Genomic DNA, 26,995 nt, shown 5'->3' with positions numbered 1-26,995 from the left:
GAAGTTATCAACTGTCAAAAAGTAAAAATTGTTTTGATGCAGAGTGATGCAGAATTTTGAGCTCGATAAAAATCATTGAAAGTTTTAACGTTAAAACTCTAGTTCTACAACGTGCATTTATTATTTAATCGTTAAGTTTCATAATTGATAGTAAGATAATTTTTATTGAACCAGCTACACGTTAAAAATGTCGGACAGGTTGAAAAGTACGCTTAATGTTTCGAACGAGGAAGTTATTGAGGACTTAACTAAAGATTTGGAGTTAGCTTTGCGTTCTGGTGATGATGGTGACTTTGTTGTGAGTCCGGGCAGTCGTGCTGAAGATTTTCAGCCCTCTGCGGGCGATTCGGCGAGGGAAAGTCATCCAGGTCAGTAGGTTCACTGTTGACATATTTTCAATGTTAATTAACATGTGTTTGCTATAAATCATTATGCTTCAGACATACTTAGTAAGTACAGAAAGGTTCCATGTCCTTATATCGACTTATAGTTCTGATGTAAATTCATCATGAACGTTTTAGATTAACAGATGAAACTTGTAGTTACTGTGTCCTGTGTCACACATTATGCAAATAAATAAATAATTCTAATTCTAATTCATTTTCACATTGTACCTTCAAAAGCACTTGTAAAAGTTTATTTGAATAAAAATCTATTCTATTCTATTCTATTGGAAAGTATCAATGTGCTATCAGAAAAACTACCTAATCCAACCTTACAACTACTTAAAACTTAGCTAGCTGCCTTGCTGGCTTGATAAGTCACCAGTACTGCAGTACAAAGAGCCATAGAGAAAAAAAAAAAAGTCACCAGTAATATGTATTTGCACGTTATCTGTAACCGTAAATCTATGGTAACTAGAAAAATGTGATTTTGAGATTTGCAATGAAATTTTCCAGGTGACATTCCACTCAGTGATGAAGACCCAGACAAAACCTCAAAAGCAGAAAGCGACAAAGAAGACAGCGACACAGACTCAATAGACTCGGTGTCACTCAAAGATGCAGAAGTGGAACTGACTGAAGACCAGAAGGAAGAGAGACGGGTCATAGCCGAGACGCTGAAAGTTGCTGGAAATGAGGCCTACAGGGTGGCTGAGTACGAGAAGTGCATTGAGAAGTATACTGAAGGTAACTACTGAACATTTATTCTGTAAAAAAGCTTCACTTCAAATTATACAAGAAAAAACATGCAATAACTAATAATTATTCGGTAAATGGACGTACATGAGACCTATAGAACTCAAGGCATTTTATTTATGTAACTAGAGGATGCCCGCGGCTTTGCCGGCATGGATTTCGGTTTTTTTAAATCCAGTAGAAACTCTTTGATTTTCTGGGATAAAAAGTAGCCTATATCCTTCCCCGGGATGTATCCCAAATCTATACCAAATTTCATTAGAATCGGTTCAGTGGTTGGTCCATGAAAACGTAGCAGACAGGCAGACAGACAGATACACTTTCGCTTTTATAATATTAGTATGGATTTAAGTGTATGTCTGTGGGCGGTTCCAGAACAAAATACAATACAAACCTACAATGTAGCTAACTCTTTTTCCCAGCATTACGACTCTGCCCTCTCAAGTACTCGGAACAGAGGTCGATATTGTACTGCAACAGAAGTGCAGCCAAAATGAAGCTAGAGAAATATAAGAAAGCCATAAAAGACTGTACCAAAGCCATTGAATTGGACGATAAATACTTGAAAGCTTACTACAGGTATTGCCTTTTGTTTTGGACTTTGTTTTGTGTGAAATGCTAACAAGTGTAAATTAAAAATTTATAACACCCCCCACAAGTGAAGGTTACAGTAACTAGAAAAGAGCTGATAACTTTCAAAAGGCTTAACCGATTTTCTTGGATTATAGCTGAAAACACTCGATCAAGCCAGCTTTCAAACAAAAAAAACTAAATTAAAATTGGTTCTTGGTTTAGGAGCTACAATGTCACAGACAGATACACAGATACACACGTCAAACTTATAACACCCCTCTCTTTGGGTCGGGGGTTAGTAAAAATAACTCATATCCATCTCCAAGATGCAAGCTATTTCAGTACCAAACGTCAAATTTGGTAAAATGGATAAGCCATAAAAAGCTAAAAGGGATACTTTCGCATTTACAATATTACTAGTTCATGCCCTTAAAAATCCAGTGGGAACGTGGATTTTCTGGTATAAAAAATAGCCTATGTCACTTTCCAAGTCTTTAACTGTACCCATGCAAAAAATCACGTCGATCCATCGCTCTGTTGCAACGTGATTGAAGGACAAACCAACCAACAAACATTAGATTTAAATATTTTTTTAAATTCCAGACGGGCACAGTGCTACGAAGCCACAGACAAGCTAGATGAGTGCCTAGCGGACTACAAGAAGATTCTAGAACTGGACCCATCCCATAAAGAAGCAAAAACCGCCACCCTCCGCCTCCCAGCAATGATCGAAGAACGGAACGAGAAACTCAAAACGGAAATGCTGGGAAAACTCAAAGACCTTGGAAACATGATCCTGAAACCGTTCGGACTTTCCACGGAAAACTTCCAATTGGAACAGGACTCGGAATCCAAGGGATATAAGATTAATTTTAAGCAATAGCATTTATAATAAAAATGTATACACAGTGAAAATTTTGTGGTTTTGGAGCTGTGGCGAAGTGAATTGCCTCAAGCAGTACTATCCATTTCGACCATTCATATTAACCCTAGTATTAAAATAAAAAAAATTGAATCGAGAAATTATTGTTTGGGAAAATTCGCGAACCAGTAGTAGTAGGTCGCTTTGTCTCGGAGTGGCGCGGGCGCTTGCACTCGGAGCGGCGCGGGCACCTGCACTCAGAGCGCATGCGTATTCGCCGCCTGCTACTAATGTTTCTCACAGATTCGAGTTTGTGTCGAAATATTTTTTGACGTGACAACGTCTTATAATTCGATAGAGCCGGCTACACGCACCAAAAAACATGACTCATGCGGCGTTACCTCACTCTGAGGCGTTCCATGTAAGGCTTGAAGTGCAAGCGAGAGCGCCGAACGAGCGACAAAGAAGCACAATCGGCCTTTGTTGTCACGTTCAACTATCGTCAGTAAACCGACTTTACAGACAACCAATTTTTTTTTTATCAAATAATTAAAGTGCTTAGTTTTCCAAAACAAACAATTTTAGTTGATTAAGGGTAAGTCATATAGCCCTGGCTCTAAAACCACTAAAAATTTTCACCGTATATAGTGAAATGGTAACGACAGACAGAAAGGTATCATCATCACCATTATCAACCGATAGACGTCGACTGGACATACATCTCTTGTAGGGACTTCTACACAGTCTTTCATGATCAACCCATTGCCGGCCCACTACTAAGCACTGGTTTCTTCTCAAGCCGGCTCTACACTCGTGAAGTCGCGCCGTTATTTCACGCCGTAAATGTATGCCGCGGTCCACGTGTGAACTGTGTCCCTCCACACTCGCAAATCTTCAGTCTTGTTCGTGGCTATGGACGAAACCCTTTGTCGCGGACCAAAAACCGACACTGATCGGGGAAAGGCGTGAACAACTAATACACTCGTGATTCGCAGTTGTCGCGGGCTTTCACGGCCGTTCGCCTTCGAGTGTAGAGCCCACTTCAGAGTGAAAAGGGTTTAGAGTTTAGCCTATAGCCTGCCATGATTTCCCAATGCGGATTGGCAGATGACACACACCTTTGAGTACATGGAGAACTTTCAGGCCTGCATGTGTCCTCGCGATGTTTTCCTTCACCGTTAAAGCAAATAGTTAATTGCTACACTCTTGATGACTCTCTGACTCCTACGCACAACAGACGGAAACGTTTAAGTGCAGAAACCAGCCCAGAGAGAAGAAGAAGAAGACTCTCTGACTCATTTGATGTAGATTTTCCACCTAGTGGGGAGTGTTCCAACGCTGTTTTCCAGTGTGAAGTCTATTCTAGTACCTCGGGACCCCAAATGTCTATTGAATATAGAGAGACAGACATGAATCAAACAAGTTAGCTATAAGAAGCGAATGTAGTTGGTATAGTTTTGTTGCTGGGCTATGAGCTAGTGTGTCGGGCGAATCACCTGTCATACATATAAACTCTGCGCAAACCGTGTTTTAACGCAGAGAGCGTCGCTTAGCGAGTTTTTCTTTGATAGCTCTTGTCGCTGCGACAAAATACATAGTAGAGAAAGTTCTCGCCGATAGTGTAGTCAGTGACAAAGCTAGAGGTCGCTCACACTGGCGGACTTGGTTTTGTCGGTGTTTGTATACAGTCGGCGATCAACTATTAATTTATTTGTCTTTTATTGACATGGAATCCTACGTCGATTGTATAAATGAATGTATAATTTTGAGAAAGAACTCTCAATTTTTGCTTCAACTTTCAAGGTGGATGCGACGGGTCTGCCCGCGAAATTCAAATTTTATTTGGTTTTTCGCAATTTGTAAACCAATACGACAAAGTAGGCTTATGGCATTCTATTTGCGACAGTAACAGTATCATCCCCACCTATTTATATAAAAATCTTTACTTGAAAGGGGCCAGTTTAAGAAATTAGCTAAGATACTGCCATTGTCGAAACTAGAATGCCATAAGCCTACTTTGTCGTATTAGTTTACAAATTGCGAAAAAAAAAATTGAATTTTGCGGGCAGACCCGTCGCTTGCCCCTTAAAAGTACGGTTTAATCAAATCAAAATCAATTAAGAGGGCTCTCTCCGTCACTCCTTTCATACAATCGTAGTTCCAATTTCATTTGAATATTAAGCAACCAAAATCCATGAAATTTTGCACACATATTCTAGAAACTAATATCTATGTCTGTGGTTTTCCAGATTTCTGTTAAAATATTCGGTTTTAAAGTTACGCGGTCTTAAAAAAATTCATACAAATTTTTGAGCCCCTTTAATTTTAAAACTACATATTTTTAGAAAAATCTAAAACACCACAGACTCAGATATTAGTTTCTAGAATATGTCTGCAAAATTTCATGGACTTTGGTTGCTTAATATTCAAATGAAATTGGGACTACGATTGTATGGAGTAAGTGACGGAGAGAGCCCTGTTAAAAGTACAAAATCGAGTTTCGACACGTTACAACGCCGCAATTTGTCTGCACCTTTATGCATGGGTACTGCTGCAGCATCCATTAGTGATATTATAAGATGATGCTTGTGATATTGTTGTATATTAATAAATTTAGCTTCAAATACAATGTTGCATTTTATTTTTAACCCCCGACCCAAAAAGAGGGGTGTTATAAGTTTGACGTGTGTATCTGTGTATCTGTCTGTGGCATCGTAGCGCCTAAACGAATGAACCGATTTTAATTTAGTTTTTTTTGTTTGAAAGGTGGCTTGATCGAGAGTGTTCTTAGCTATAATCCAAAAAAATTGGTTCAGCCCATCGATGGGCCGTTTAAAAGTTATCAGCTATTTTCTAGTTTTCTTGTAGAAAAGAAGGTTAGATAACCCTTAGGTTCATAATATTCAAGTGTCAATTGACATATGTCAAGATGGACGTTGCCTAGATATACCTACATAATTATTTATTTGAAAATGATTTGTCGGGGGTGTTGAAAATTTTTAATTTACACTTGTTACTTTTACCCGACTACGGCAAAGGCAAAAGGGTTTCGATTTTAGCATGTATGTGTGTAGGTTTGTGTGTGTGTCCCACCATAGATATTACTAACCAGTGGTAGATGTTCGTGACTATTCAAAAGTACTTGTAAAAGTCTAATTGAATATTGAATTTTGAATAGCACCTTAACTACTGAGCCGATTTTGATGAATTCGTTTTATGGTGTGGGTGACATAGGCTATATTTTTACATGAAAAAAAATCATGTTAGACCACTATTATAAACAACTATTCCAAATTTAACCCTTATTGTGCATAAGGGTTCCATTTTTACCAAATTGGTAGGGAACCCTAAAAAGGTATAAATAAAAGAAGGAAGTTATCATTAACAGGTTTATTATAGTTTTATAAACTAATTTGTAACATTTCACCTAATCACCTACATCAAATTATTATATAATTCATAGCAAAATATAAAGTTTTTGGTCCCCTTTTTTAAATACATAAGCAAGCAATAACATTAAGCCTTACTACTAATAATATAAAAATAGGAATATTTTATTTTTTAATACATTACTGCTACTGACGAGGGGTCTCTCCGTCACTCGCTTCATACAAACGTAGTTCCAATTTCATTTGCATATTAAGCAACCAAAGTTCATGAAATTTTGCAGACATATTCTAGAAACTAATATCTATGCCTGTGGTTTTCCAGATTTCTGTTAAAATATTCGGTTTCAAAGTTATGCGGTCTTAAAACATCACAAATAAATCTTTGAGCCCCCTGTAATTTTAAAACTAATTATTTTTAGAAAAATCTAAAACACTACAGGCACAGGTATTGGTTTCTAGAATATGTCTATCATGGACTTTGATTGCTTAATATTCAAATGAAATTGGAACTACGATTGTATGAAGTAAGTGACGGAGAGAGCCCTGTTAAGTATTTATTTCTCCTCAGCCCATAAAACACACAGGTCCCAATCTACCTGAGACGTATTTCTACCTGACCCATTGACTACACTGTATGGGTATTCGAAGTTTGTCTGTTTTTAGTGTGTTTCTATTCACGGAAAATACTATCACACTAATATTATAAAGCCGAAAGTTTGTATGTGTGTGTGTGTGTGTGTGTGTGTATGTTTGTTACTCCTTCACGCAAAAACTACCAGACGGATTTGGCTGAAATTTGGAATGCAGATAGATAATATTCTAGATTAGCATATAGGCTACTTTTTATCCCGGAAAATCAAAGCGTTTCCACGGGATTTCGAAAAACCTAAATCCACGCGGGCGAAGCCGCGGGCATCCTCTAGTGATAACTAAAGTAGAACATACAATTCACATGTTCAGAATTTAAAAGTATTGCATTTGGCTAATATGGTTGTGCGATTGTGTTGGTGAGAATAAGTTGCTAGAATTATTCGTTTCTCCATAAAAACCCACTCAGCCTAAAAGTCCCCGTCAAGTCCCAGTTGAAGACCCTCTCGGCTGGGTTGGCACCGCCCGCCCCAGCGACCACGATCAGCGGCATCAGGTGCTCAGCCGCCCTTGGGGGGTGCGCCTCGTTGGCACCCGGCTGAGTTTCCCATACTGTTAGCATTTCTTTACGTTTCTCGTCAGTTGATGTACAAGCTCGGTTTAGGAATTCATCAAATTCTTCGTTTACAACCTAAAATAAAGTAAAAAATACATTCATTACAAAGTCAAAATAATATTTTCTAGTACAAACATAATTATTTTAATACTACAGTCAGTATAATTTAAGTTAGAACAAAGGTAGTTTCGTCGAATTAAAACTAAAGTTACGAGGGTTCCAAACGCGTCATCAGAGACAACAACCACAACAAATTCTGCAAGACATTCTTCAAACTCAAAATCAAACCAAAATAGGTAGGTGCCACTAGTATTATATGATGTCTGTGACTTCATCAATGTGGATATAGGCTTTTAAAAATCCTGTGGGAACTCTCACCCTCAGATCTATAGAGCGCACTTTGACTTTGCTCAGACTTAAGTCACTGTTAAAACGAGACAGCGTTATACCGCTGACATGAACCTGTCTCATTTTAACTGAAACTTAAGTCTAAGCAAAGTCTAAGTGCACTCTATAGATTTCAACCTTAGACTTTCAGAGACAAAACATTGCCGTCCTTGGGATGTAATCTATCTCTGGTTTGGATGGGCTGTAAAAAGCAAACAGACACACTATAATATTAGCACAATTTTGAAAACTGTGATATAAGTATGGATGCAACAAACCATATCAAAGAAGGTCTGATAAAATCACCAATGGACACAAATCAAAAGACAATACTAGTTTTATAATGGTTAGATATTAGACACTAGCTGACGCCCGCGACTTCGTTCGCGTGGATGTAGGTTTCTTAAAATTCCCGTGGGAACTCTTTGATTTTCCGGGATAAAAAGTAGCCTATGTGCTAATCCAGGGTATAATCTATCTCCATTCTAAATTTCAGCCAGATCCGTCCAGTAGTTTTTGCGTGAAGGACTAACAAACATACACACACACACACACATACAAACTTTCTCCTTTATAATATTAGTGTGATGTACCTTGCCAGAGTTTCGACTGAATCTAAACTCCCTCATGTTGTGGTAAGACATACCAGAGCCAAATATGGCGATACCTTCCTTCCTAAACTGGTACAAGGCTTGCCCAACCTTATAATGCTGTTCGGGATCCTGGTTGGACAATACCGAGACTTGAATTATAGGTATATCAGCATCTGGGTTTATAAGCATCATAGGTACGAAAACTCCATGGTCCCAACCTCTTTTTGGATCCAGTTTAGAATCTATGCCTGCTTTTGTTAGTGCTGCGTGTATACGTTTGGCTAATTCTGGATCACCTGGGGCATCATACCTGTGAAAAATAGAGTAATCATGAATCATGATCAACTCATCGCCGGCCCACTACTAAGAATGGGTGCCCTCTTAGAATGAAAAGGGTTAGGCCATAGTCTGCTAATGTTGTCTATGTGGTTTTTCTTTTTAATTCTTGGGAACTAATTAATTTTCCAATATAAAAAGTAGGCTATGTCATTCTCCAAGTCTCCACCTTAGGTTGCATCATTTCCTGCTTGTTGTGATTGCAGTCAAGCACAAGCCTATAAAAAAACCGGCCAAGTGCGAGTCAGACTCGCGCATCGAGGGTTCCGTACTCGGGTATTTTTTCCAACAATTTGCATGATAAATCAAAAACTATTATGCTTAAAAATAAATAAAAATCAGTTTTAGAATGTACAAGTAAAGGCCTTTCATATTATGATACGCTAATGTTTTCTTACTTTGAAAATTGAAACACATTTTAATTTTTTTTACAAATTTAATGTAATCACAAATTCATGGTTTTCAGAGTTATTCCTTTACTTGGGCTATAAGACCTACCCACCTGCCAAATTTCATGATTCTAGGTCAATGGGAAGTACCCTATAGGTTTTCTTGACAGACATGACGGACAGACAGATGACAACAAAGTGATTCTATAAGGGTTCTGCTTTTCCTTTTGAGGTACGGAATCCTAAAAAATTACCTGTTAAGTAAATAAATTCAAATTCAAATTCAAAATGTTTTTATTCAATTAGACTTTTACAAGTTCTTTCGAATCGTCAAAAGCATCTACCACTGGTTCGGAATGCCTTTCCTACCGAGAAGAACCAGCAAGAAACTCGGCGGTTGCTCTTTTCAAAGATTTGATATACAATATTATGCCATGTATAAAAGCAATTGAAGTCCTGCGCATTGCTGGAGCGAATCGAAGTTCAAATCCACGCTTTTTTATCATTTACATAATCTTCGATAGTATAATATGCTTTTCTCAGGAGCATATTTTTAATAGATTTTTTGAACCTGTGTAAAGGCAAGTCCAAAATTGACTGAGGAATTTTGTTATAGAAGATTATACCCATTCCCACAAATGACTTTTGGACCTTATTATAACTCAGTTTTAGTATGGCAATTGTAAATTGAAAGTTGAAAAGAGCAACCGCCGAGTTTCTTGCTGGTTTTTCTCAGTATGCACAGCATTCTGAACCAGTGGTAAATTATTTTGACGAGTCAAAAGCACTTGTAAAAGTTTATTTGAATAAAGATATATTCTATTCTATTCTTAGAATAACTATTTTCGCTATTAATTTTGAAACAATCACATGATTTTGTGTCAATAATGGTCATGTTTATTCTAAACGTAGCAATCATCCATTATTTATTTAAAGATTATGGAGGTCAAAACTATGAAGGACTAGTAGTAAAAAGTGTATTTTCTATACAAACCTGTATTTATATGTTTCTGGAGGGAATCCGTAGTAGTCAAAATACAAGTCGTGATGCTCTGATGAAGAAATCGTCACCTTATTCTCCTCCCAATGGGCAGTGACGAGAATTATTGCTTTTAACTCCTTCAGGTTGACATACTTCTTAACTTCGTCTCTAAGGAATTTGGTGAGTCCTATACTGTCTTTATCGCCCAATAAAGGCATAGGACCACCTCCGTGGTTCACGAAAAGTGCTGGAGCGATCGCAACCATGTTTTTAACACCACCAGTTAGATAACGTAGTATATTCATAGATAGCAGTGTCATGAAAACAATGAATGCCACTTGAATGAGTATCGTGAACGTATTTAGAACGAGCATGAATATTATTTACCTTGTATTACTAATTACTTATTTGAATGATTAGGTACATTCTAAGAACTTTGCGGTTACGAGGCCGCGGCCTTCAAAGTTTTTCTTACTTTTCTCACTGAACGTGCATTATTTTTAATTACTAATACATTGATAAGGATCGATTTAAGAGGTTTATAAGTGGGAAATCGTTCTGGTCACACAAAATCCATTAAAAATTAAAAATATTTTGCAAAATAAACTTCACTGTTTTGGTTGAAACATTTGACGTTTTTGGACGTGCATTTGACAAAATATGACAGGTACTTTGGTGTGTGTAAAGTTGGCACGGGTAATATTGTACATGTACAAACGTTTTATAAATTATTATTTAAAAATCACACACCAGCAAAAAAATCTAGATTATGATAAACGAATTTTTTGTTCATGCATTTGATAAAAGATATGAAGAACGAACATGCTTTTTCAAATGCTTTGTACATATTATTTTTTTTGGTTTTTTATTTTTTTCGAATCACTGTTACCCGTGGATTTAAATTGTTTCTGAACGAGAGCCAGCGAGACAAAGACATCAGTAGTTTATGAAAGAGAAAGATAGATTACTTCACGATTCAAAAATGGCGTCTTTGTGAGTTGTCCTTTTCGCACCTAAAAATTAAGAATTTTATCTATCAAAACAAAACCAGAATTTCTCTCAAGAAAACCCTATGTCGTCGCGTGTTGTTTTATAGTGTAAACTTAAACATATTTAACTGAAATAAGTGTTTATTTAGGTGTAATAATGTCGTACGTTGGGCGAGGCGTTTTTATTATTTGCCCGCGATTTAGTATTTACTTGCATTTCCTTTAAAGTTTTGCTCTAATTTATAGGGTTTTGTGTGTTCCGTGCGCGTTTTAGTGCAACTGTGTGTGGTAATTAGTAAAAATGGACAAGAAAAACAAGAAAAAAACTGTTATCAAACGTAAAAGTGATGAAAACGCTGAGGGGGAGAAAAGGAGTCAAAAAATGGTGAACCGGGGGAAGATAGATGAAGAAAAAGAAAAGGTGGAAGTGGAAGTCAACCAGGTGGTGGAGGTCCCTGTGGAGCAAGGGCAACAGATAGTCCACACAGGGCAGCTGGTTGAAGGGAACTTTGAGCAGCCTGTATTTGTCAACATGAAAGGAGAGCCAGTACAGCTAGGTATCTGACAAATTATTCATAATTATAACTAAACCAAGCAATACATTTTTTTTTCTTAGCTTGGACAACCAGCTCTGGCATACCAAATCTAAATACTGACTAAACTTTTGTCTGTAGTTTTTTGTCTGTTCTTTGCCTTACCACACAGGGGTAAAAATCAAAACTTCAAACTTCTTAGTATACTAGTTTACAGCATGGGAGCTTAACAGAGCCTCAATATGTACACTACTAGTTCTTCTATGAACCACCTTTTATCACACTTCACACTAATATTATAAAGGTGAAAGTTTGTGTGTATGTGTGTGTGTATGTTTGTTACTCTTTCATGCAAAAACTACTGAATGGATTTGGCTGAAATTTATAAGCATAGGCTACTTTTATCCCGGAAAATCAAAGAGTTCCCACAGGATTTTGAAAAACCTCAATCCATGCGGGCGAAGTCGCGGGCATCAGCTAGTAATTTATAGGTGTACCAATTTTCAAGTTAATCATTCTAATAGATTCAGAGCAAATTGGATGTTATCACTTATTTTTACATTTTTACAAGCCTCAATAGCTCAATGGTTATAGGAGTGGACTGAATTCCAAAAGGTTGGCCGTTCAAACCCCAGCTGTGGGAATGTTAGTTATGATTAAAATGGCTAATATTCTTTAAAAAAAAAACTTATTTTTGCATTTCACTGAGAAAGTTTCTACTATCCATCTTCTGTCTGTTTCTACTGTCTATCTTTTAAGTTGGTTAAAAAGTATACATGTATATCAAATTTCTCCTAAGGAAACCCATGTAGATCAGTTGGAATAGTTGTAAATAAAACTGTTCTGTTCCAGGTCCCAACACTGTGATACTCTATGAACAGAGTGGCAATCCTTCAAACTTTGCGTTTGGAGGTATGTGGACCATGGACTCCTCAGGCAGGATTGTGATGGCGGAGACTATTTACGATGTCAAAGGAGAGCCAGAGGAAGAGGGTGGTACCTTTGTACAGAACACTACTGAAGTCAATAATGTAAGTACAGTCATTATCATCAATCCATTGCCGGCCCACTACTGAGCACAGATCTCTCAGAATGAGAAGAGTTTAGATCCTAACCCACCATGCTGGTCAAGTGCGGATTGGCAGACTTCTACACCTTTGAGAACATTTTAGAGAACTCAGGAATGCTGGTTTGCTCACAAGTTTTCCTTCACCGTTACAGTGAGAGATGGGAGATATTAGTTTAAAACCTTGAGTGATTTGAATCTATCACTGGTCTGTATCTTACTGAGAAGAATCAGCAAAAAACTTGACGATTGCTCATGTGTGTATCTGTCTGTGGCATTGTAGCTCCTAAACTAATGAACCAATTTTAATTTAGTTATTTTTGTTTGAAAGGTGGCTTGATCGAGAGTGTTCTTAGCTATAATCCAAGAAAATCGGTTCAGCCGTTTGAAAGTCATCAGCTCTTTTCTAGTTACTGTAACCTTCACTTGTTGGGGGTGTTATAAATTTATAATTTACACTTGTTAAATGTTCAGTTTACAATATTATGTAAACCATGTATAAGAAATTACAGTCCCGCGCATTGCTGGAGCGACCCCTTTGTCATTCACATAATCTTTAACTGTAAAACAAGTGTAAATAAAAAATTTATAACACCCCCGACAAGTGAAGGTTACAGTAACTAGAAAAGAGCTGATAACTTTCAAACGGCTGAACCGATTTTCTTGAATTATAGCTAAGAACACTCTCGATCAAGTCACCTTTCAAACAAAAAAAAAACTAAATTAAAATCGGTTCATTCGTTTAGGCGCTACAATGCCACAGACAGATACACAGAGACACAGATACACACGTCAAACTTATAACACCCCTCTTTTTGGGTCGACGGTTAATAATGTATAACAATAATTTCAGCAACAGGTTGAAGAGTCCAGCACCACATACCAGCAGTATGAGCTGAGTAATAATGCACAAGTGGACGGACAGGAGTATGAGGTGGCCATTATAGAGAACCCTGGTGATGCAGAAAGGTACGTATTAGACTATCATACCTTTAAGCTATTGTACCTATGCTAATTCATCTACGACTTACCAGGCTGCATGGTCTACGACCTTTGCCTTTCCTGAAGGAGATAAAAAATAAAACTTGTACCTATGCGTGTTATACCTGATTGTTTAGTTTTGGACATAGTATAGTTGTTGTGTAGTTCGCAAAACAGAAGATCTTTGACAGATTCAGGTGAAGTAGGGGGCGATAAAAATTAAAAAAAAATGATATTTGAACTTTCCTCTGTCAAAAATTAAAAAAAAAACTTTTTTAATTTTGGAGATTCCAGTCTCACCGTTTTTCGATGAAAAATAACGCTTGAGTGATGAAAAAATTTAAAGATCCTTTATTCTTTAAAAGTTCACAATATATTGCGAATAAAACATCTGACTGACGCTAGAGGCCAACGAAAGTTCCATAAATAGGTTGATCGAAGTCAATGCCGCGTCGTAGTTGGGGCATTGATCTGAGTTTTCACACTCTATGTTTGTGTACACTTGTTGGCAGGAGTGAAATGCAAGTGATTACAACAGAAGCGCAGCTAGTGGCCACAGGTCAAGGTGCAGTGCGCTGGCTCAACCAGAAGTACGACTTTGTGGTCAGGAAACTGCAGCTTAACTATGGTGAGTGGAAGAAACTCTTTATTGCACTCATAATCATCATCAGATTTACAGCCTCAGAACCTCGATAGGTCAAAGGTTGAGGAGTGGACTGAATTCCGAAAGGTCGGCGGTTCAAACCCCACCCGTTGCACTATTGTTGTACCCACTCCTGGCACAAGCTTTACGCTTAATTGGAGGGGAAAGGGGAGTATTAGTGATGATTAGCGTAGCTAATATTCTTATTAAAAAAAAACATCACCGGCTCACTACAGAGTACGGCTCTCCTAGTAAAAAGAGAAGGGTTTGGCCATTGTCTACCATGCTGGCTAAGTGCAGATTAGCAGAACTTCACACACCTTTAAGAACATCCTCACAATGTTTTCCTTCACCATTAAAACAAGTATAAAGCTGTGATAGCCCAGTGGTTAGAACGTCTGCCTCCTAATCGGAGGTCGGGGGTTCAATCCCGGGCACGCACCACTAACTTTTCAGTTATGTGCGTTTTAAGCAATTAAATATCACTTGCTTTAACGTTGAAGGAAAACATCGTGAGGAAACATGCATGCCTGAGAGTTCTCCATGTTCTCAAAGGTGTGTGAAGTCTGCCAATCCGCATTGGGCCAGCGTGGCAGACTATGGCCTAAACCCTTCTCATTCTGAGGAGACTCGTATTCAGTAGTGGGGCGGAAATGGGTTGACCATGATGATGATGATGATGATTAAAATAAGTGATATTTAATTACAGTAGAGACTCAGTTATCCGGACCTCAGTCATATGGATTTGCGATTATCCGAATTACCAACCAACCAATAGTTTACGCCAAACGACAATTACCAAATATTTTAAACGAAATTAAAGATGATTAAGATTGCAATATTTTAATAATTAAAGAAAATATGTATGGTGATACATATTATGTATTTACGTTCGAAAATGTATCTTTATTCTTTTAAGGAGAATTAATTTTTGTTGATAAATTCACCTTAACCACTAGGCTATCATAGCTTTCTATTCTTTCATAATACTTGAATGATGTGTGGTTACTTTAAATAATTTTCAGTATGTACTTAATAATAACTTTTCAGATTTTTTTCTCTCATTTAAAGAGCTGGGTCACTATAAGTGTGACCATGTGGCTCTGGTAGGTCCACACTCTCTTATTCTAACACTTAAAACTATATTTACATGCCAACAATTACCTCTAAGACTTATATTTCTACGGGCCATCCTGAACTTTCAGATGCTGGTGTGAAACTCCTGCACTCTCCGTCGGGCAACATCCAGTGCGTGTACTTCACAACGCCCAGTATGCAGCTAGCATTCAACGCTGTGCCACAGTTCCTCTGCATTGAAACTGGTGAGACATAATGTCGCGAATCGTCCTGATTGGCTAACTCGGTGTCTAACACTGAATGATTGTCACCAAGCTCATTTGACATTGGTTGGTTCTACATTGCTGCTTCACTGAGTGATATTTAAATAATTATTCGTAAAAAACCTTCAATGAATCCATACTTTAGTAATATTATTAACGGGAAAGTTTGTCTGTCTGTCTGTCTGCTACCTTTTCACGGCCCAACAGTTTAACCGATTCTAACGAAAGGTACAGAGTTAGCTTATATCCCGGGGACGGACATAGACTACTTTTTATCCCGGAAAATCGAAGAGTTCCCACGGGATTCCTAAAGTCCCATCCGCTCAACCGATTTGTATGGTACCGAGGTAGCTTGCGTCTATCTCCATAGACAACTTTTTATCCCGCGAACCCAAACAGTTCCCACGGGATTTCGAAAAACTTAAATCCACGCGGGCGAAGTCGCGAGCATCGGCTTGTTAAAATATAAATGTCGAATGAGCTTGGTGGCTATCATTCAAATTTTATTTTTTATTGACTTAATTGAATTCAAATTATTTCAATTAATTTATTGAATTAATTAATTGAATTAAAAAAAAATAATATCATTCATTGTCAGACACTGAGTAGTGAATCAGTACACTGATCATATCAACATACAGTTTAAATAAGGCCGGTTGTTCAGAAGCAAACCATGCTAGAAAACTAAAAAGTAGAAGGAATTCAGAGAAATTTAAACCTTATTGTTTCAGGCATAGAGTTCAACGGCACTGTCCCAACAGCGGGTGGTAATACCAGCGTCAAATACAACGTTACCCTGTTCCTGGCTGAAGATGGCAACGGAAAATCTGTTATAGTTAGTGCAGGTATGTACTGTCAATAAAGTTTCTTTTTGGGCAGCGATATAAGTATCTACAGGATTTGAGTCTTTTTAAATTGACTGTTGATGACAAGAGGTTTGTAACCCTTAGTGAGGGACTTCGTCTGTGTTGGTGTTAGCTGGCGGGCGTGCTCTGCCTTTTTGGAGTGTTTTCTTTTTTGTTAAAACTGACTGGAAAGCGCTCTAAGGGGGTGCCGTGCGTGTGTCGGCGAGCGCCGGCACAAACGGGGTCCATACTTGTATAGTTTAACTAACTTGTTACAAATAACTACAAATTTGACATTGGCTAATCTTTGTAAAGCCAGACGAGAGAGAGAAATAAAAACCCCTTATTAAAAGTTGTTCATATTATAAAAGGTTATTCTTGAGATACATGTGTATATGTGTGCAAACCTGGCCTCTTGAACGATGTCATTTTGCTTGGATCTGTCACCTATACCTACTAATCCACATCAATGTTTTAGGGCTCTATTGTAAGATGTGGAGAGCAATAACTCTCAACCACAAGATAATGTGTAGTTGGTCTAGCAAACTTCATAGTAGTATAAGTAAAACAGAAAATACAACTTTGTTTCAAAACTTTGTTTTGCACATCCATACTTAATATTATAAATGTGAAAGTGTTTCTGTCTGTCTGTCTGTCTGCTACCTTTTCACGGCCCAACAGTTTAACCGATTCTGACGAAAGTTCACAAGGTACAAGGTTGGCTTATATTCCAGGGACGGACAAAGGCTACTTTTTATCCCGGAAAATCAAAGAGTTCCCACGGGATCTTTAAAAACCTAAATCCACGCGGACGAAGTCGCGGGCATCCTCTAGTAGTGTTATATCTTGTACACTGGTATGACTCACACTTGACCAGCTTTTTATATTGTCAGGTATATCAACGCTCATCGGTGAAGACCTAACGTGGCTGTTGGAAACGTTCAAATCTTGCAACCCCGCGTGGAGACAGGTGCGATGCGTCGTTAGCGATCCCACGAAGAGTCGGCAGGTATGAATATAATCTCAGTCTTATTCATAAAAATTTGTAGAAGCTTTATTAGCTTGTTATAAGCAAAGTTCTCAAAAACATTATTCATAAACGTTCAATAGTGCTAAAAGTGTTCAATAACGGCTCCATAACTTATAACAGGCTGAACCCTACTATAAACCCTTATTTAAGAACAACATGGCCGCCGTCTTGTCTTAACAGCTGATAATTTGTTTGATATGCAAGATTGAAGTGAGGTTATTTTGTTTTGGTTGATTCTAGTGTCATTGCATTGTAATTATTATTTGTACGTTATTTATTCTGGATTCGAAAAGCTGTGGTAATTAACTAGAGTTGCAAGTTTTAAACTGCCACAAGATGTTAGGGACGGACGTCGTGAAGTAGGTACCTAAAAGTTCCTACTTAATTTCGAAGTTTCTTTTCATGTAATCATTGCTTTACATAGGTATGTGATTTCTTCTAACGTAAGAAATATGGCGGTGATGCAGCTCAGTACCTAACTACATAAACCGAGAAGGATTTGGGTAAAAAAAAGGGCTGGCTCATTTTTTGCGCAACGGATCAGCCTGGCTGTCAAGCGTGGAAATGCAGCCAGTATTCTTGGCACCATTCCACACGGGCATGAGTAATGTATAGTAAGCAGTGAGCATTGTATAGTAATTAGATAAGGCTAGCTTTATGTTTTATTGTAATATTTTCAATTTAAAAAAAAAGGATTTTATTCCATGAATGTCCAGGTACTGTATCTAATACATACTTTTACCTAATACATGTTTTTTTTAAATAGTATAATAAAATCTAACGCTAATTTCTAAATTCCTTCCTGTTTCCATTTATAATTAAATAAATCGGAACAAAACTCCGAACGATAATACCTAACCATCCTCCAGAACTCAGACAATTGACCGAAAACAAATGTCACACCTGCGTCACTTCTCTGTGTAGAGCCCAGTTTTTTTGCAATTTTGTCTATGAATTCATCAGAACGACAACATAACAAAGCGAAACTAGCCTATAGCGAGAATTTAGTTGTGAGAGGTTTATTGGACCTTTATGAATAAAGAAAGTTATGGAACGTTTAATAGGCCTAATGAGCATTTTAGCTAATGAACGTTTTAAACCTATAATAAGGGATTTTTATGAATAAGACTGTTAATGTATATAGCTTCAATATCTCAACGGTTATACTGAAATACGAAAGGTCGGCGGTTCAAACCCCACCCGTTGCACTATTGTCGTACCCACTCATAGCACAAGCTTTACGCTTAGTTGGAGGGGAAAGGGGAATGTTAGTCATGATTAAAATTACAAATGTTCTTGGAAAAAAATTGGGGACAGAAGGTTCAAATGTGGCATTTATTTATTTATTTACTATAGTACCGCCCACAGAGTTACACATTTAAATTATACATGTTGTTCCTTAAATTCTAGGGCTCTTATGCAACTCCACTTTCGGGCAGTCACAGCGTGCATTAACATAAACATAAGTCGTACAGTAAAATATAAAATATAATATAATTGCTAACCTAAGGACTATGAAAAAATACCTAAGTTATAAATTTTAAAAGAATATAATAAGATGATATAATAAGATGAATATGATAAGATGGCATCTTAGAGCCTAATGTTATTGTTGGCAGGAAGTGTGCCAAGCGTTTCCTTCATCACACGTGTCGTGCTCCGTGTGGCAAGCGGCGCGCACGGCCGGCAAGCTGGCGTCCGAGGGCGCGCGCAGGGAGAACGACAGTTCTGGTCATCCTCCCCTGGCGGTGCTGGCTCCGGACGATGTGGCGGCGCGGTGTAAGACCTATGCGCTGGCGCTGCTGCGGGGCGACCACACGCCTGCGCAGCTGCAGGTGAGTGACCTCCCCTGGCTACTGCTGGCTCGCCTGGCTGGCTGGTTTTTTTTAAATTAATTTCCAGACACAAAAAAATCCTTATAAAATATTAATATTAGTCTCGCCAAACTGCATCACAGTTTGTTGGCGAGTTAGCGCTCAATAATTATATCCTAAGCCGTGCCTTTCATCTCTAATAGTCTCTAAATACCTCCTCTGACCCTAAGTGACCCCTTCATGCTCCCCTGACTGAAGTAAACGTTTGATACCCCTGACCTCCAAGTGCTCCTCTGAATCCCAGTAATCCCTTAACCCTTAGGCTACGTCACCGCCAAGCAACCCGTCCAGGCGTCCTCATTACACGTGTCGTGCTCCGTGTTGCAAGTGACCCTTTCATGCTGCTCAGACCCCATTTGACCCCTTAATGCTCCCCTGACCTCTAAGTAACTTCCTCATGCTCTTGTGACCCTCAAGTAACCCTTTCATGACCTTAAGTAGCCGCTTATGCTTCCCAGTTCCCTGGACCCAAGTGGTGTGCCCTGAGAACCTCCGTGACTCCTTTCATGGACATTATTTTGTTTTGCAGGTTCTAAAGCGTGGTATAATCGGTACGGGTGCAGGCACGCTCCGCCTGTGGGAAGTGTTGACGCGTGCCAACGGCGCCATCGCCAAACTCGACACGTGGCTGGAGCCCGACAACTACACTAATATACTACACAAGGTGTGCATTCTGAAGCCTTTACTATCCGTCCGTCCGTCTGTCTGACAGTGGGCTGTATCTCGTGAACCGTTATAGGTAGAGAGTTGAATTGTTTTACAGAATTATTCCATTAGAGTTGAATTTTTTATGTGTATTCTATTGGGTCCATACTTAATATTATAAATGCGAAAGTGTGTCTGTCTGTCTGTTTGTCTGCTAGCTTTTTACAACCCAACGGTTAAACCGATTTTGATGAAATTTTGTATAGAGTTGGTTTACATCCCAGGGACGGACATTGGCTACTTTCATCCCGGAAAATCAAAGAGTTCCCACGGGACTTGTAAAGGCCCATCCGTTTAACCAATTTGTACGAAATTTGGTACAGAAGTAAGCTACCTAAGTACCAAAAACCACGGAACCACGTCATGGAAATTGGCATGTTCAACTTTTTATCCCGAAATATTGAAGAGGTCCTGCAGGATTTTTAAAAATTACATAATGGCTGCCATGATAATGAAAAAAAAAGGTATTAGGTAAGTAATAGTTAAGTTATTTCTTGTACGGCGTGGGAGACTGATTGGCACTTGACCGATTTTTCGTACTCGTCCAGGGTCTGGAGCGGTTGGTGTCAAAATTCCAAGGTCTCATCCGAAGTCAGATGCAGCCGGACGAGTTCGTCTCGCTGTTCTTCAACGTGGCCAATCAGCTAGAGGACGAACGTAGAAGTTTCGCCATCAGCAGATTGAGGGTTTGTAGAATCGTCAATAACCTCTAACAGTCCACCGCTGGACCAAAGGCCTCTCTCAACGAATCTTTGAGTGCCCATAATCACAAAGCTGGGCAGCGGTTGGTGCTTGCAGGAGGTGGTAGTTCTCCGTTATACTGTGGAACCTTTTTAACTCTAACCCATCCCATTAACTCGAAATTCTCGCTAAGGCAAAGTAATGAAAAAAATTGACGTTTTGACAGATTTCCTATACAAAAACTGTTAAAACCTCTAATTTAGTCCTCAGTTGAAAGTTATTTACATGAGTTATAAACACAAGTAAGCTGAGATTCCGTAACATGGCTAACGGAATCTTAGCTTACTCGTGTTCTGATACACAATTGACCAGCTTTGTCTTTGATCCAGGATACGGAGACGCTGAAGCAGTCGCCCACGGATACAATAACGCAGTATGCATATAACCTGATGAGTCATCAGACCAAACTGGCGCAGAAGTGTTTGGACGACCGCGCTGGCAGGTACTGCTTTGTTTTCCTTCATAATTATAGTGCGCGACTGTTTGAGATGGCATACGGGGTGGGGACGCCTCGCACCACACACAGCCCCCGCGCTGAGCCGCTGTGGGTGAGCGCGGGTGACGTGCGGGTGTACGGGGCATCCCCCCCCGCCCGCCTCATACCTCGATTGCCATCGCAATCTGTTGCGTACTATGTGTGCGTGAGTATATGTGAGCAGGAGTGCTTGCAAGTGTGTGTGCGTGGGCCAGGAATCCAACCTGAGACTTCTCACATGCAAGACTTAATTCCTGTATCTCTACCCGGCTGAGTTTGATTTCCGCTTTTCTCAAATTTGGGTGCTTTTGGAACTCTTGTAGCTTTAGTTTGAAGTTGTTTTCAATTTTTCAATTTTAAATTTCATCATTGTTTGAAATTGTTGTTCAGAAAGTGTACAATAGTACCCAATTTGAATAAATGACTTAGACTTTGACTTTTACTTACAGGAGGCTATTTATATATATTTAAATCCTTAGCAGATGTCTACGTCATAATGGCTATTTGCATGCTGAACAGCCCAATCTGTCCAGTAGTTCGAGCTGTGCCTTGATAGATCAATCACCTTTTCGTTTTATATATGTAGTATCGTGCGAGTTTTATATTTGGATTCAGATACATGTTAACCCTGACTGCAATCTCACCTGGTGGCAAGTGATGATCCAGTCTAAGATCGCAAGTAAATCTTGTATTTTTATTTACAGGAGGCATAGCAGTGCAGCAATCTGTAAATACGGCACGTCAACGCAGGAATGCTCCTGCCTGTTCAGCAAAGTGTTCCGACTACCCTGCAGGCATATACTGATGCTCACCACTGAACTAAAGGTAACTTACATTTATCCAACTTTTGCATTAGCAAGTTGACAACCTGACTATTTTTATTTTTATTTTTCTCGTCTGGCTTTACAAAGATTAGCCAATGTCAAGTTTGTAGTTATTTGTAACAAGTTAGTTAAACTATACAAGTATGAACCCCGTCTGTGCGTGCGCTCGCCGACACACGCACGACACCCCCTTAGAGCGCTTTCCAGTCAGTTTTAACAAAAAAAAAACACTCCAAAAAGGCAGAGCACGCCCGCCAGCTAACACCAACACAGACGAAGTCCTAAAACAAAAATATGAATGACACTGAAATACAGTGTGTTTTTCTAACTTGGACAGTATGGGGAAATCTGAAACCATAGAAGATACAGAGAAAGTGTCTTAGGAACCATTCCGTCATATGAAAAAACATTTACTCAAATTTGACCAACTTCTGCCGTCCCTATTTTTTTCTTTCGATACAATGAAATGATCCTTACATGAAACTGATGAAACAAATAAATAGTTGTTATGCTTGTAGGTAAAGACACACATACCGTTCGAGCCCCGTTGGACGGTGCAACACTGTTTGTTTGGTTGCGAAAACGCCAACAACAACGCTTCGGGGAATAACAATACTGGTGAGTACTTGTCCATGGAGAGCATTTATCAATAAAGTTATCGACAAATGATAGTAATCATTACTCAAGTTATCTTGATAACTCTACCTACAATTTTTATTATTGGATTGGGTGGGTTTAAATTAATGGGCATGGGACGGGTCTGCCCGCGTAATTCAAATTTAATTCGGGTTATCGCAATTTGTAAACTAATACGACAAAATAGGCTTATGGTATTTTAATTGCGCCAATGGCAGTATCATCCTCACAGGTTTATATAAAAATCTTTACTTGAAAGGGTCCAGTTTAAGAAATTAGCTCTAGTAAAATACAAGTACTACTTGAAGAGCTGAGGTTCAAAGCAGGCCACTAGCTTTCGTCCTGCATCATTTATCTCGACCTCACTTAGATCTTCCTGCTATTTTTGAGTAAAATCCCAGGCATGGATCCACAAATTCAAAGTTGCTCAGCGAGCTATGGAGAGGGCTATGTTAGGAGTTTCCCTGAGGGATGAGATCCGAAATGAGGAGATCCGCAGGAGAACCAAGGTCACTGACATAGCCCAAACTATTAGCAAGCTGAAGTGGCAGTGGGCAGGCCATGCCTGTCGTAGAGGCGATGGCCGTTGGAGCCGGAAAGTCCTTGAGTGGAGACCGCTTTTAAGCAAGCGTAGTGTGGGACGTCCTCCAGCACGATGGACCGACGATATAAAGCGACTGGCGGGCAGTGGCTGGATGAGGAAGGCTGAGGACCGGGTGTGGTGGCGCTCTATAGGGAAGGCCTATGTCCAACAGTGGATGTCCGCAGGCTGATGATGATGATGATGTGTTTGTCTGGTTGCAGCGGGTGGCGGTAACTACATGGAGCAGGTGGTGGTGGAGTCGGAAGGCCACCGACAGACCATCCAACAGCAGCCCCAGCAGATCCACCAGGTGTGTGTGAAGTGTACCTTTTAATACCCGGCTGAGTTTGTTGTGGGCTTCTCCTTAGACCGTTGGTGATTCGCCAACGTCAACCCAGCATCTAACAATCTTTTAAGTTTACGTAATTAATTACCACCCGACCCAAAAAGAGGGGTGTTATAAGTTTGACGTGTGTATCTGTGTATCTGTCTGTGGCATCGTAGCTCCTAAACTAATGAACCGATTTTAATTTAGTTTTTTTCGTTTGAAAGGTGGCTTGATCGAGAGTGTTCTTAGCTATAATCCAAGAAAATCGGTTCAGCCGTTTGAAAGTTATCAGCTCTTATCTAGTTACTGTAACCTTCACTTGTCGGGTGTGTTATAAATTAATTTACACTTGTTCAACAAGTTTACGTTTAAAACTTTGAACTTGTTGAGTGACTGTTGTGGATATTGATAATGTTTTCTTGTTGTAGGTAGGCGGAGTGAGGCAACAGCAATACGTGCTGGCCACGCCGGGACAGCCCGCGACGCCCGTGTCGCAAGTATGACATTTACCACTTATTAAAAAAAATTGGTTGTCTGTAAAGTCGGTTTACTGACGATAGTTTAACGTGACAACAAAGGCCGATTGTGCTTCTTTGTCGCTCGTTCCGCGCTCTCGCTTGCACTTCAAGCCTAACATGGAACGCCTCAGAGCGAGGTAACGCCGCATGAGTCATGTTTTTTCGTGCGTGCAGCCGGCCCTATCGAATTATAAGACGTTGTCACGTCAATAAATGTTGAAAAAAATTGTGTTTGTCTGTCTGTCCCTTGAAATAATAAATAGTTATTAATCAAAACTTGGTACATATGACTTTCATTGAGTGTTTGAGCGCGTGGGTGTGTGAGTGCATGAATAGAATAAAATAGATTTTTATTCAAATAGACTTTTACAAGTGCTTTTGAATCGTCAAATAATTTACCACTGGTTCAAAATGCTGTTCCTACCGAGAAGAACCAGCAAGAAACTCGGCGGTTGCTCTTTTCAATTTACAATAATATTCCATACTATACAAGCAATTGCAGCCCCGCTCATTGCTGGAGCGAGTCAAATCCATACTTTTTTATCATTTACATAATCTTCGATTGTGTAATAAGCTTTTGCCAGGAGCATACTTTTAATGGATTTTTTAAACTGTGACATGTTAATGTGTGTAACATGGGTGTGAGAGTGCGTGCGTGTGAGAGTGCGTGGAGGTGTGTGTGAGTGCTTGGGTTTGTGTGTGAGTGCCTGGGTGTGTGTGTGAGAGAGAGTGTGCGTGGGTTTGTGTGTGTGAGTTGGTGGGGTTGTGTGTGAGTGCTTGGGCTTGTGTATGAGTGCGTGGAGGGAGTGTATGAGTGCGAGGGTGGGTGTGTGTGTGTGTATGTGTGTATGTATGTGTGTGTGTTCTATATACAAAGACAGCACGAGATGTTAATAATACAATATTCGTTTTTTCAGGTAATATTCTGCGGTGGTGGAGTGGGGGGTGTGGGAGGTGTGGGCGGAGTGGGCGGTGCGGCGCCCGTCATCACATCGGTTCTACCCCCCGGGGGAGCTGTACTCACACCCCATCACACGCTACACCACTAACTGTCTAGTGATCACCATACAAGAAAGTGTTTTAATACAAAAGTCGGTTAAAAACCTTTGGTCATTAAAGTATAAGATATCCGTCTTTAAGGTGCATGAGACGGGTCTGCCCGCGAAATTCATATTTAAATTGGTGTTTATCGCAATTTGTAAACTAATACGACAAAGTAGGCTTATGGCACTTTAATTGCGCCAATGGCAGTATCATCCTCACAGGTTTATATAAAAATCTTTACTTAAAAGGGCCCAGTTTAAGAAATTAGCTATAGTATCGACTTTGTGAGTAACTCATTTCAAACTCATTATTTTGACTAATTTCTTAAACTGAACACTTTCAAGTAAAGATTTTTATATTAACCTGTGAGGATGATACTTTCATTGGCGCAATCAAAAATGCCATAAGCCTATGTTGTTGGATTAGTTTACAAATTGCAAAAAACCAATTTTTTGAATTTCGCGGGCAGACCCGTCTCATGGACCTTATGATAAATGTTCTAAACAACTGACTGAAAGTACGCTGGATCTGCGATTGCCGATCTGTTTTTGATGCAACTTGGTTTTCGCCATTTGGCACTGATAGCAGCAGGCATCGTAGCTCCTAAACTAATGAACCGATTTTAATCTAGTTTTATTTTTTGTTTGAAAGGTGGCTTGATCGAGAGTGTTCTTAGCTATAATCCAAGAAAATCGGTTCAGCCGTTTGAAAGTTATCAGCTCTTTTCTAGTTACTGTAACCTTCACTTGTCGGGGGTGTTATTAATTTTTAATTTACACTTGTAAAACGTGATTCTAAACTGACATAAAACCAATTCTTTGGTTTTAGAATTCATTGTGCTAGAATCTAAAAGTATAATAATTGTGGTAAATGAACTCATTATGTTGAAAGTTGTTTTTATTTTTAAATTAGGTGTTATTTGTAAAATTTACTGTAATACTAATAAGTATTAGGATTACCTAGTTAAATCGGTACTATTAGGGCGAGCGTAGATGACCAACTTTTGTCTTTGCGACCTTTTTGTCTCCCATCAATCCATACTAATATTATAAATGCGAAAGTGTTTCTGTCTGTCTGTCTGCTACGTTTTCACGGCCCAACTGCTGAACCGATTTTAATTAAATTTGGTACAGACTCCTACATTCTGGGGATGGACATAGGCTACTTTTTATCCCGGAAAATTTGAGAGGTTCTTCAGGGTCAAAGAAAACCAAAATCCACGAGGGCGAAGCCGCGGGCATCCTCTAGTAATATTATAATTAGTCTGTTTTAACTTATGCAAACCAGTGCCAATCTGCACCATGATGACGTTGAGAAAAATCAATTATTGTGTGGAGAAAAATCTATTTTTTTTTACAATATTATGTTTTTAAAAATAATAAACGATATTTGCACACAATTTTTATATAAAACTGTTTTTCCTCAAAACTGTTACTTTTTCTCTAAACTAGATTTAGAGTATCTGCATCTTTTTCATTTTAATATTGCTAAAAAAGGACGGAAAATGAATTTTAAAATTTAATTTTAGTGCCACTTTACAATTTCAAACACTATGCTCAGGACTGACGCGTAAACCACGAGGTTTGACAGTTTTATATTTAATTAACTTTGTCTGTCCTTTTCTTATTACATTGGTAAGAAAAGGATGCGAAAACTCTAAAATTTAGTTGCGGTCAGAATCAGTATCATTCAGTGAATTAGTTCTGATTTGCGTAAGTAGGCCCGTTTTAAAAAATAGGGTCTGATACGACAGCTGCGAGACAAAAGATGTTCGTGTGAACGCGCCCTTATTTTTGTAAATATTTTATATATAGGTAGAATATTTAATTGCGAATTAAGTTTTGTTGTTATAAATAATGTATATGCATTAAGGGGCATGACGGGCCTTCCCGCGAAATTCAAATTTAATTTGGTTTTTCGCATTTTTTAAACTAATACGACAATGTAGGCTTATGGCATTTTCAATTGGGACAATGGCAGTATCAT

At 38.9% G+C, this 26,995-nt stretch overlaps 3 protein-coding genes and 1 long non-coding RNA gene across 9 annotated transcripts in view; 2 read left to right on the top strand and 2 right to left on the bottom strand.

The window, feature by feature from the left end:
- Window positions 1–21: 21 nt before the first annotated feature.
- Window positions 22–17,725, top strand: LOC123878866 (tetratricopeptide repeat protein 1-like). Of its 3 annotated transcripts, none has more exons than XM_045926230.1 (5): window positions 22–368; window positions 900–1,130; window positions 1,562–1,718; window positions 2,316–2,611; window positions 17,706–17,725. In XM_045926230.1, the coding sequence occupies exons 1-4, from the start codon at window positions 188–190 to the stop codon at window positions 2,593–2,595; spliced, it is 849 nt and encodes a 282-aa protein (XP_045782186.1). In that variant the 5' UTR covers window positions 22–187; the 3' UTR covers window positions 2,596–2,611; window positions 17,706–17,725. The 3 variants fall into 3 exon arrangements, with proteins under 3 accessions (XP_045782186.1, XP_045782185.1, XP_045782184.1); XM_045926229.1 differs by lacking the exon at window positions 17,706–17,725 and adding an exon at window positions 3,215–3,231; XM_045926228.1 differs by lacking the exon at window positions 17,706–17,725 and having other exon boundaries at window positions 2,316–2,983.
- Window positions 5,836–26,995, bottom strand: LOC123878868. Its single transcript, XR_006798901.1, has 3 exons — window positions 25,522–26,995; window positions 22,714–22,724; window positions 5,836–5,845 (listed from the first exon to the last, which is right to left on the bottom strand). It is a non-coding gene; the product is annotated as an uncharacterized LOC123878868 (long non-coding RNA).
- On the bottom strand, window positions 6,439–10,508 carry LOC123878865 (dioxygenase tasH-like). Its single transcript, XM_045926227.1, has 4 exons — window positions 9,867–10,508; window positions 8,148–8,457; window positions 6,888–7,242; window positions 6,439–6,653 (listed from the first exon to the last, which is right to left on the bottom strand). The coding sequence occupies exons 1-3, from the start codon at window positions 10,226–10,228 to the stop codon at window positions 6,991–6,993; spliced, it is 924 nt and encodes a 307-aa protein (XP_045782183.1). The 5' UTR covers window positions 10,229–10,508; the 3' UTR covers window positions 6,439–6,653; window positions 6,888–6,990.
- Window positions 10,817–26,995, top strand: part of LOC123878864 — a 36,531-nt gene continuing 20,352 nt past the window's right edge. Inside the window, exons 1-16 of one of the 4 annotated variants that reach the window (XM_045926224.1) lie at window positions 10,817–11,400; window positions 12,229–12,407; window positions 13,296–13,411; window positions 13,936–14,051; window positions 15,272–15,388; window positions 16,138–16,251; window positions 17,145–17,260; window positions 18,901–19,116; window positions 19,685–19,819; window positions 20,409–20,546; window positions 20,931–21,043; window positions 21,781–21,901; window positions 22,419–22,518; window positions 23,341–23,429; window positions 23,876–23,944; window positions 24,883–25,024. In XM_045926224.1, the coding sequence (XP_045782180.1) occupies window positions 11,145–11,400; window positions 12,229–12,407; window positions 13,296–13,411; window positions 13,936–14,051; window positions 15,272–15,388; window positions 16,138–16,251; window positions 17,145–17,260; window positions 18,901–19,116; window positions 19,685–19,819; window positions 20,409–20,546; window positions 20,931–21,043; window positions 21,781–21,901; window positions 22,419–22,518; window positions 23,341–23,429; window positions 23,876–23,944; window positions 24,883–25,014 (2,127 nt within the window). In that variant the 5' untranslated portion in view covers window positions 10,817–11,144 and the 3' untranslated portion in view covers window positions 25,015–25,024. Of the gene's footprint in view, window positions 11,401–12,228; window positions 12,408–13,295; window positions 13,412–13,935; window positions 14,052–15,271; window positions 15,389–16,137; window positions 16,252–17,144; window positions 17,261–18,900; window positions 19,117–19,684; window positions 19,820–20,408; window positions 20,547–20,930; window positions 21,044–21,780; window positions 21,902–22,418; window positions 22,519–23,340; window positions 23,430–23,875; window positions 23,945–24,882; window positions 25,223–26,995 lie in introns of those variants that run through there. The other 3 variants (XM_045926225.1, XM_045926226.1, XM_045926223.1) reach the window with 3 other exon arrangements.

The sequence above is a fragment of the Maniola jurtina genome, chromosome 26 (assembly GCF_905333055.1).
Source record: "Maniola jurtina chromosome 26, ilManJurt1.1, whole genome shotgun sequence".
In the NCBI taxonomy this organism is placed as follows: Eukaryota; Metazoa; Arthropoda; class Insecta; order Lepidoptera; family Nymphalidae; genus Maniola; species Maniola jurtina.
The sequence above is the reverse complement of the archived record's forward strand: the minus strand, read 5'-3'. Positions and strand labels throughout refer to the sequence as shown.

Excerpts from the sequence above, each read along its gene's own strand:
- LOC123878866 (XM_045926230.1), top strand. The coding sequence starts at position 188 with ATGTCGGACAGGTTGAAAAGTACGCTTAATGTTTCGAACGAGGAAGTT. Across the intron at positions 369-899 it reads GGCGAGGGAAAGTCATCCAG|GTGACATTCCACTCAGTGAT; the intron begins GTCAGTAGGTTC and ends GAAATTTTCCAG. Across the intron at positions 1,719-2,315 it reads TACTTGAAAGCTTACTACAG|ACGGGCACAGTGCTACGAAG; the intron begins GTATTGCCTTTT and ends TTTAAATTCCAG.
- LOC123878865 (XM_045926227.1), bottom strand. The coding sequence starts at position 10,228 with ATGCTCGTTCTAAATACGTTCACGATACTCATTCAAGTGGCATTCATT. Across the intron at positions 8,458-9,866 it reads CCAGAAACATATAAATACAG|GTATGATGCCCCAGGTGATC; the intron begins GTTTGTATAGAA and ends TATTTTTCACAG. Across the intron at positions 7,243-8,147 it reads TCAGTCGAAACTCTGGCAAG|GTTGTAAACGAAGAATTTGA; the intron begins GTACATCACACT and ends ACTTTATTTTAG.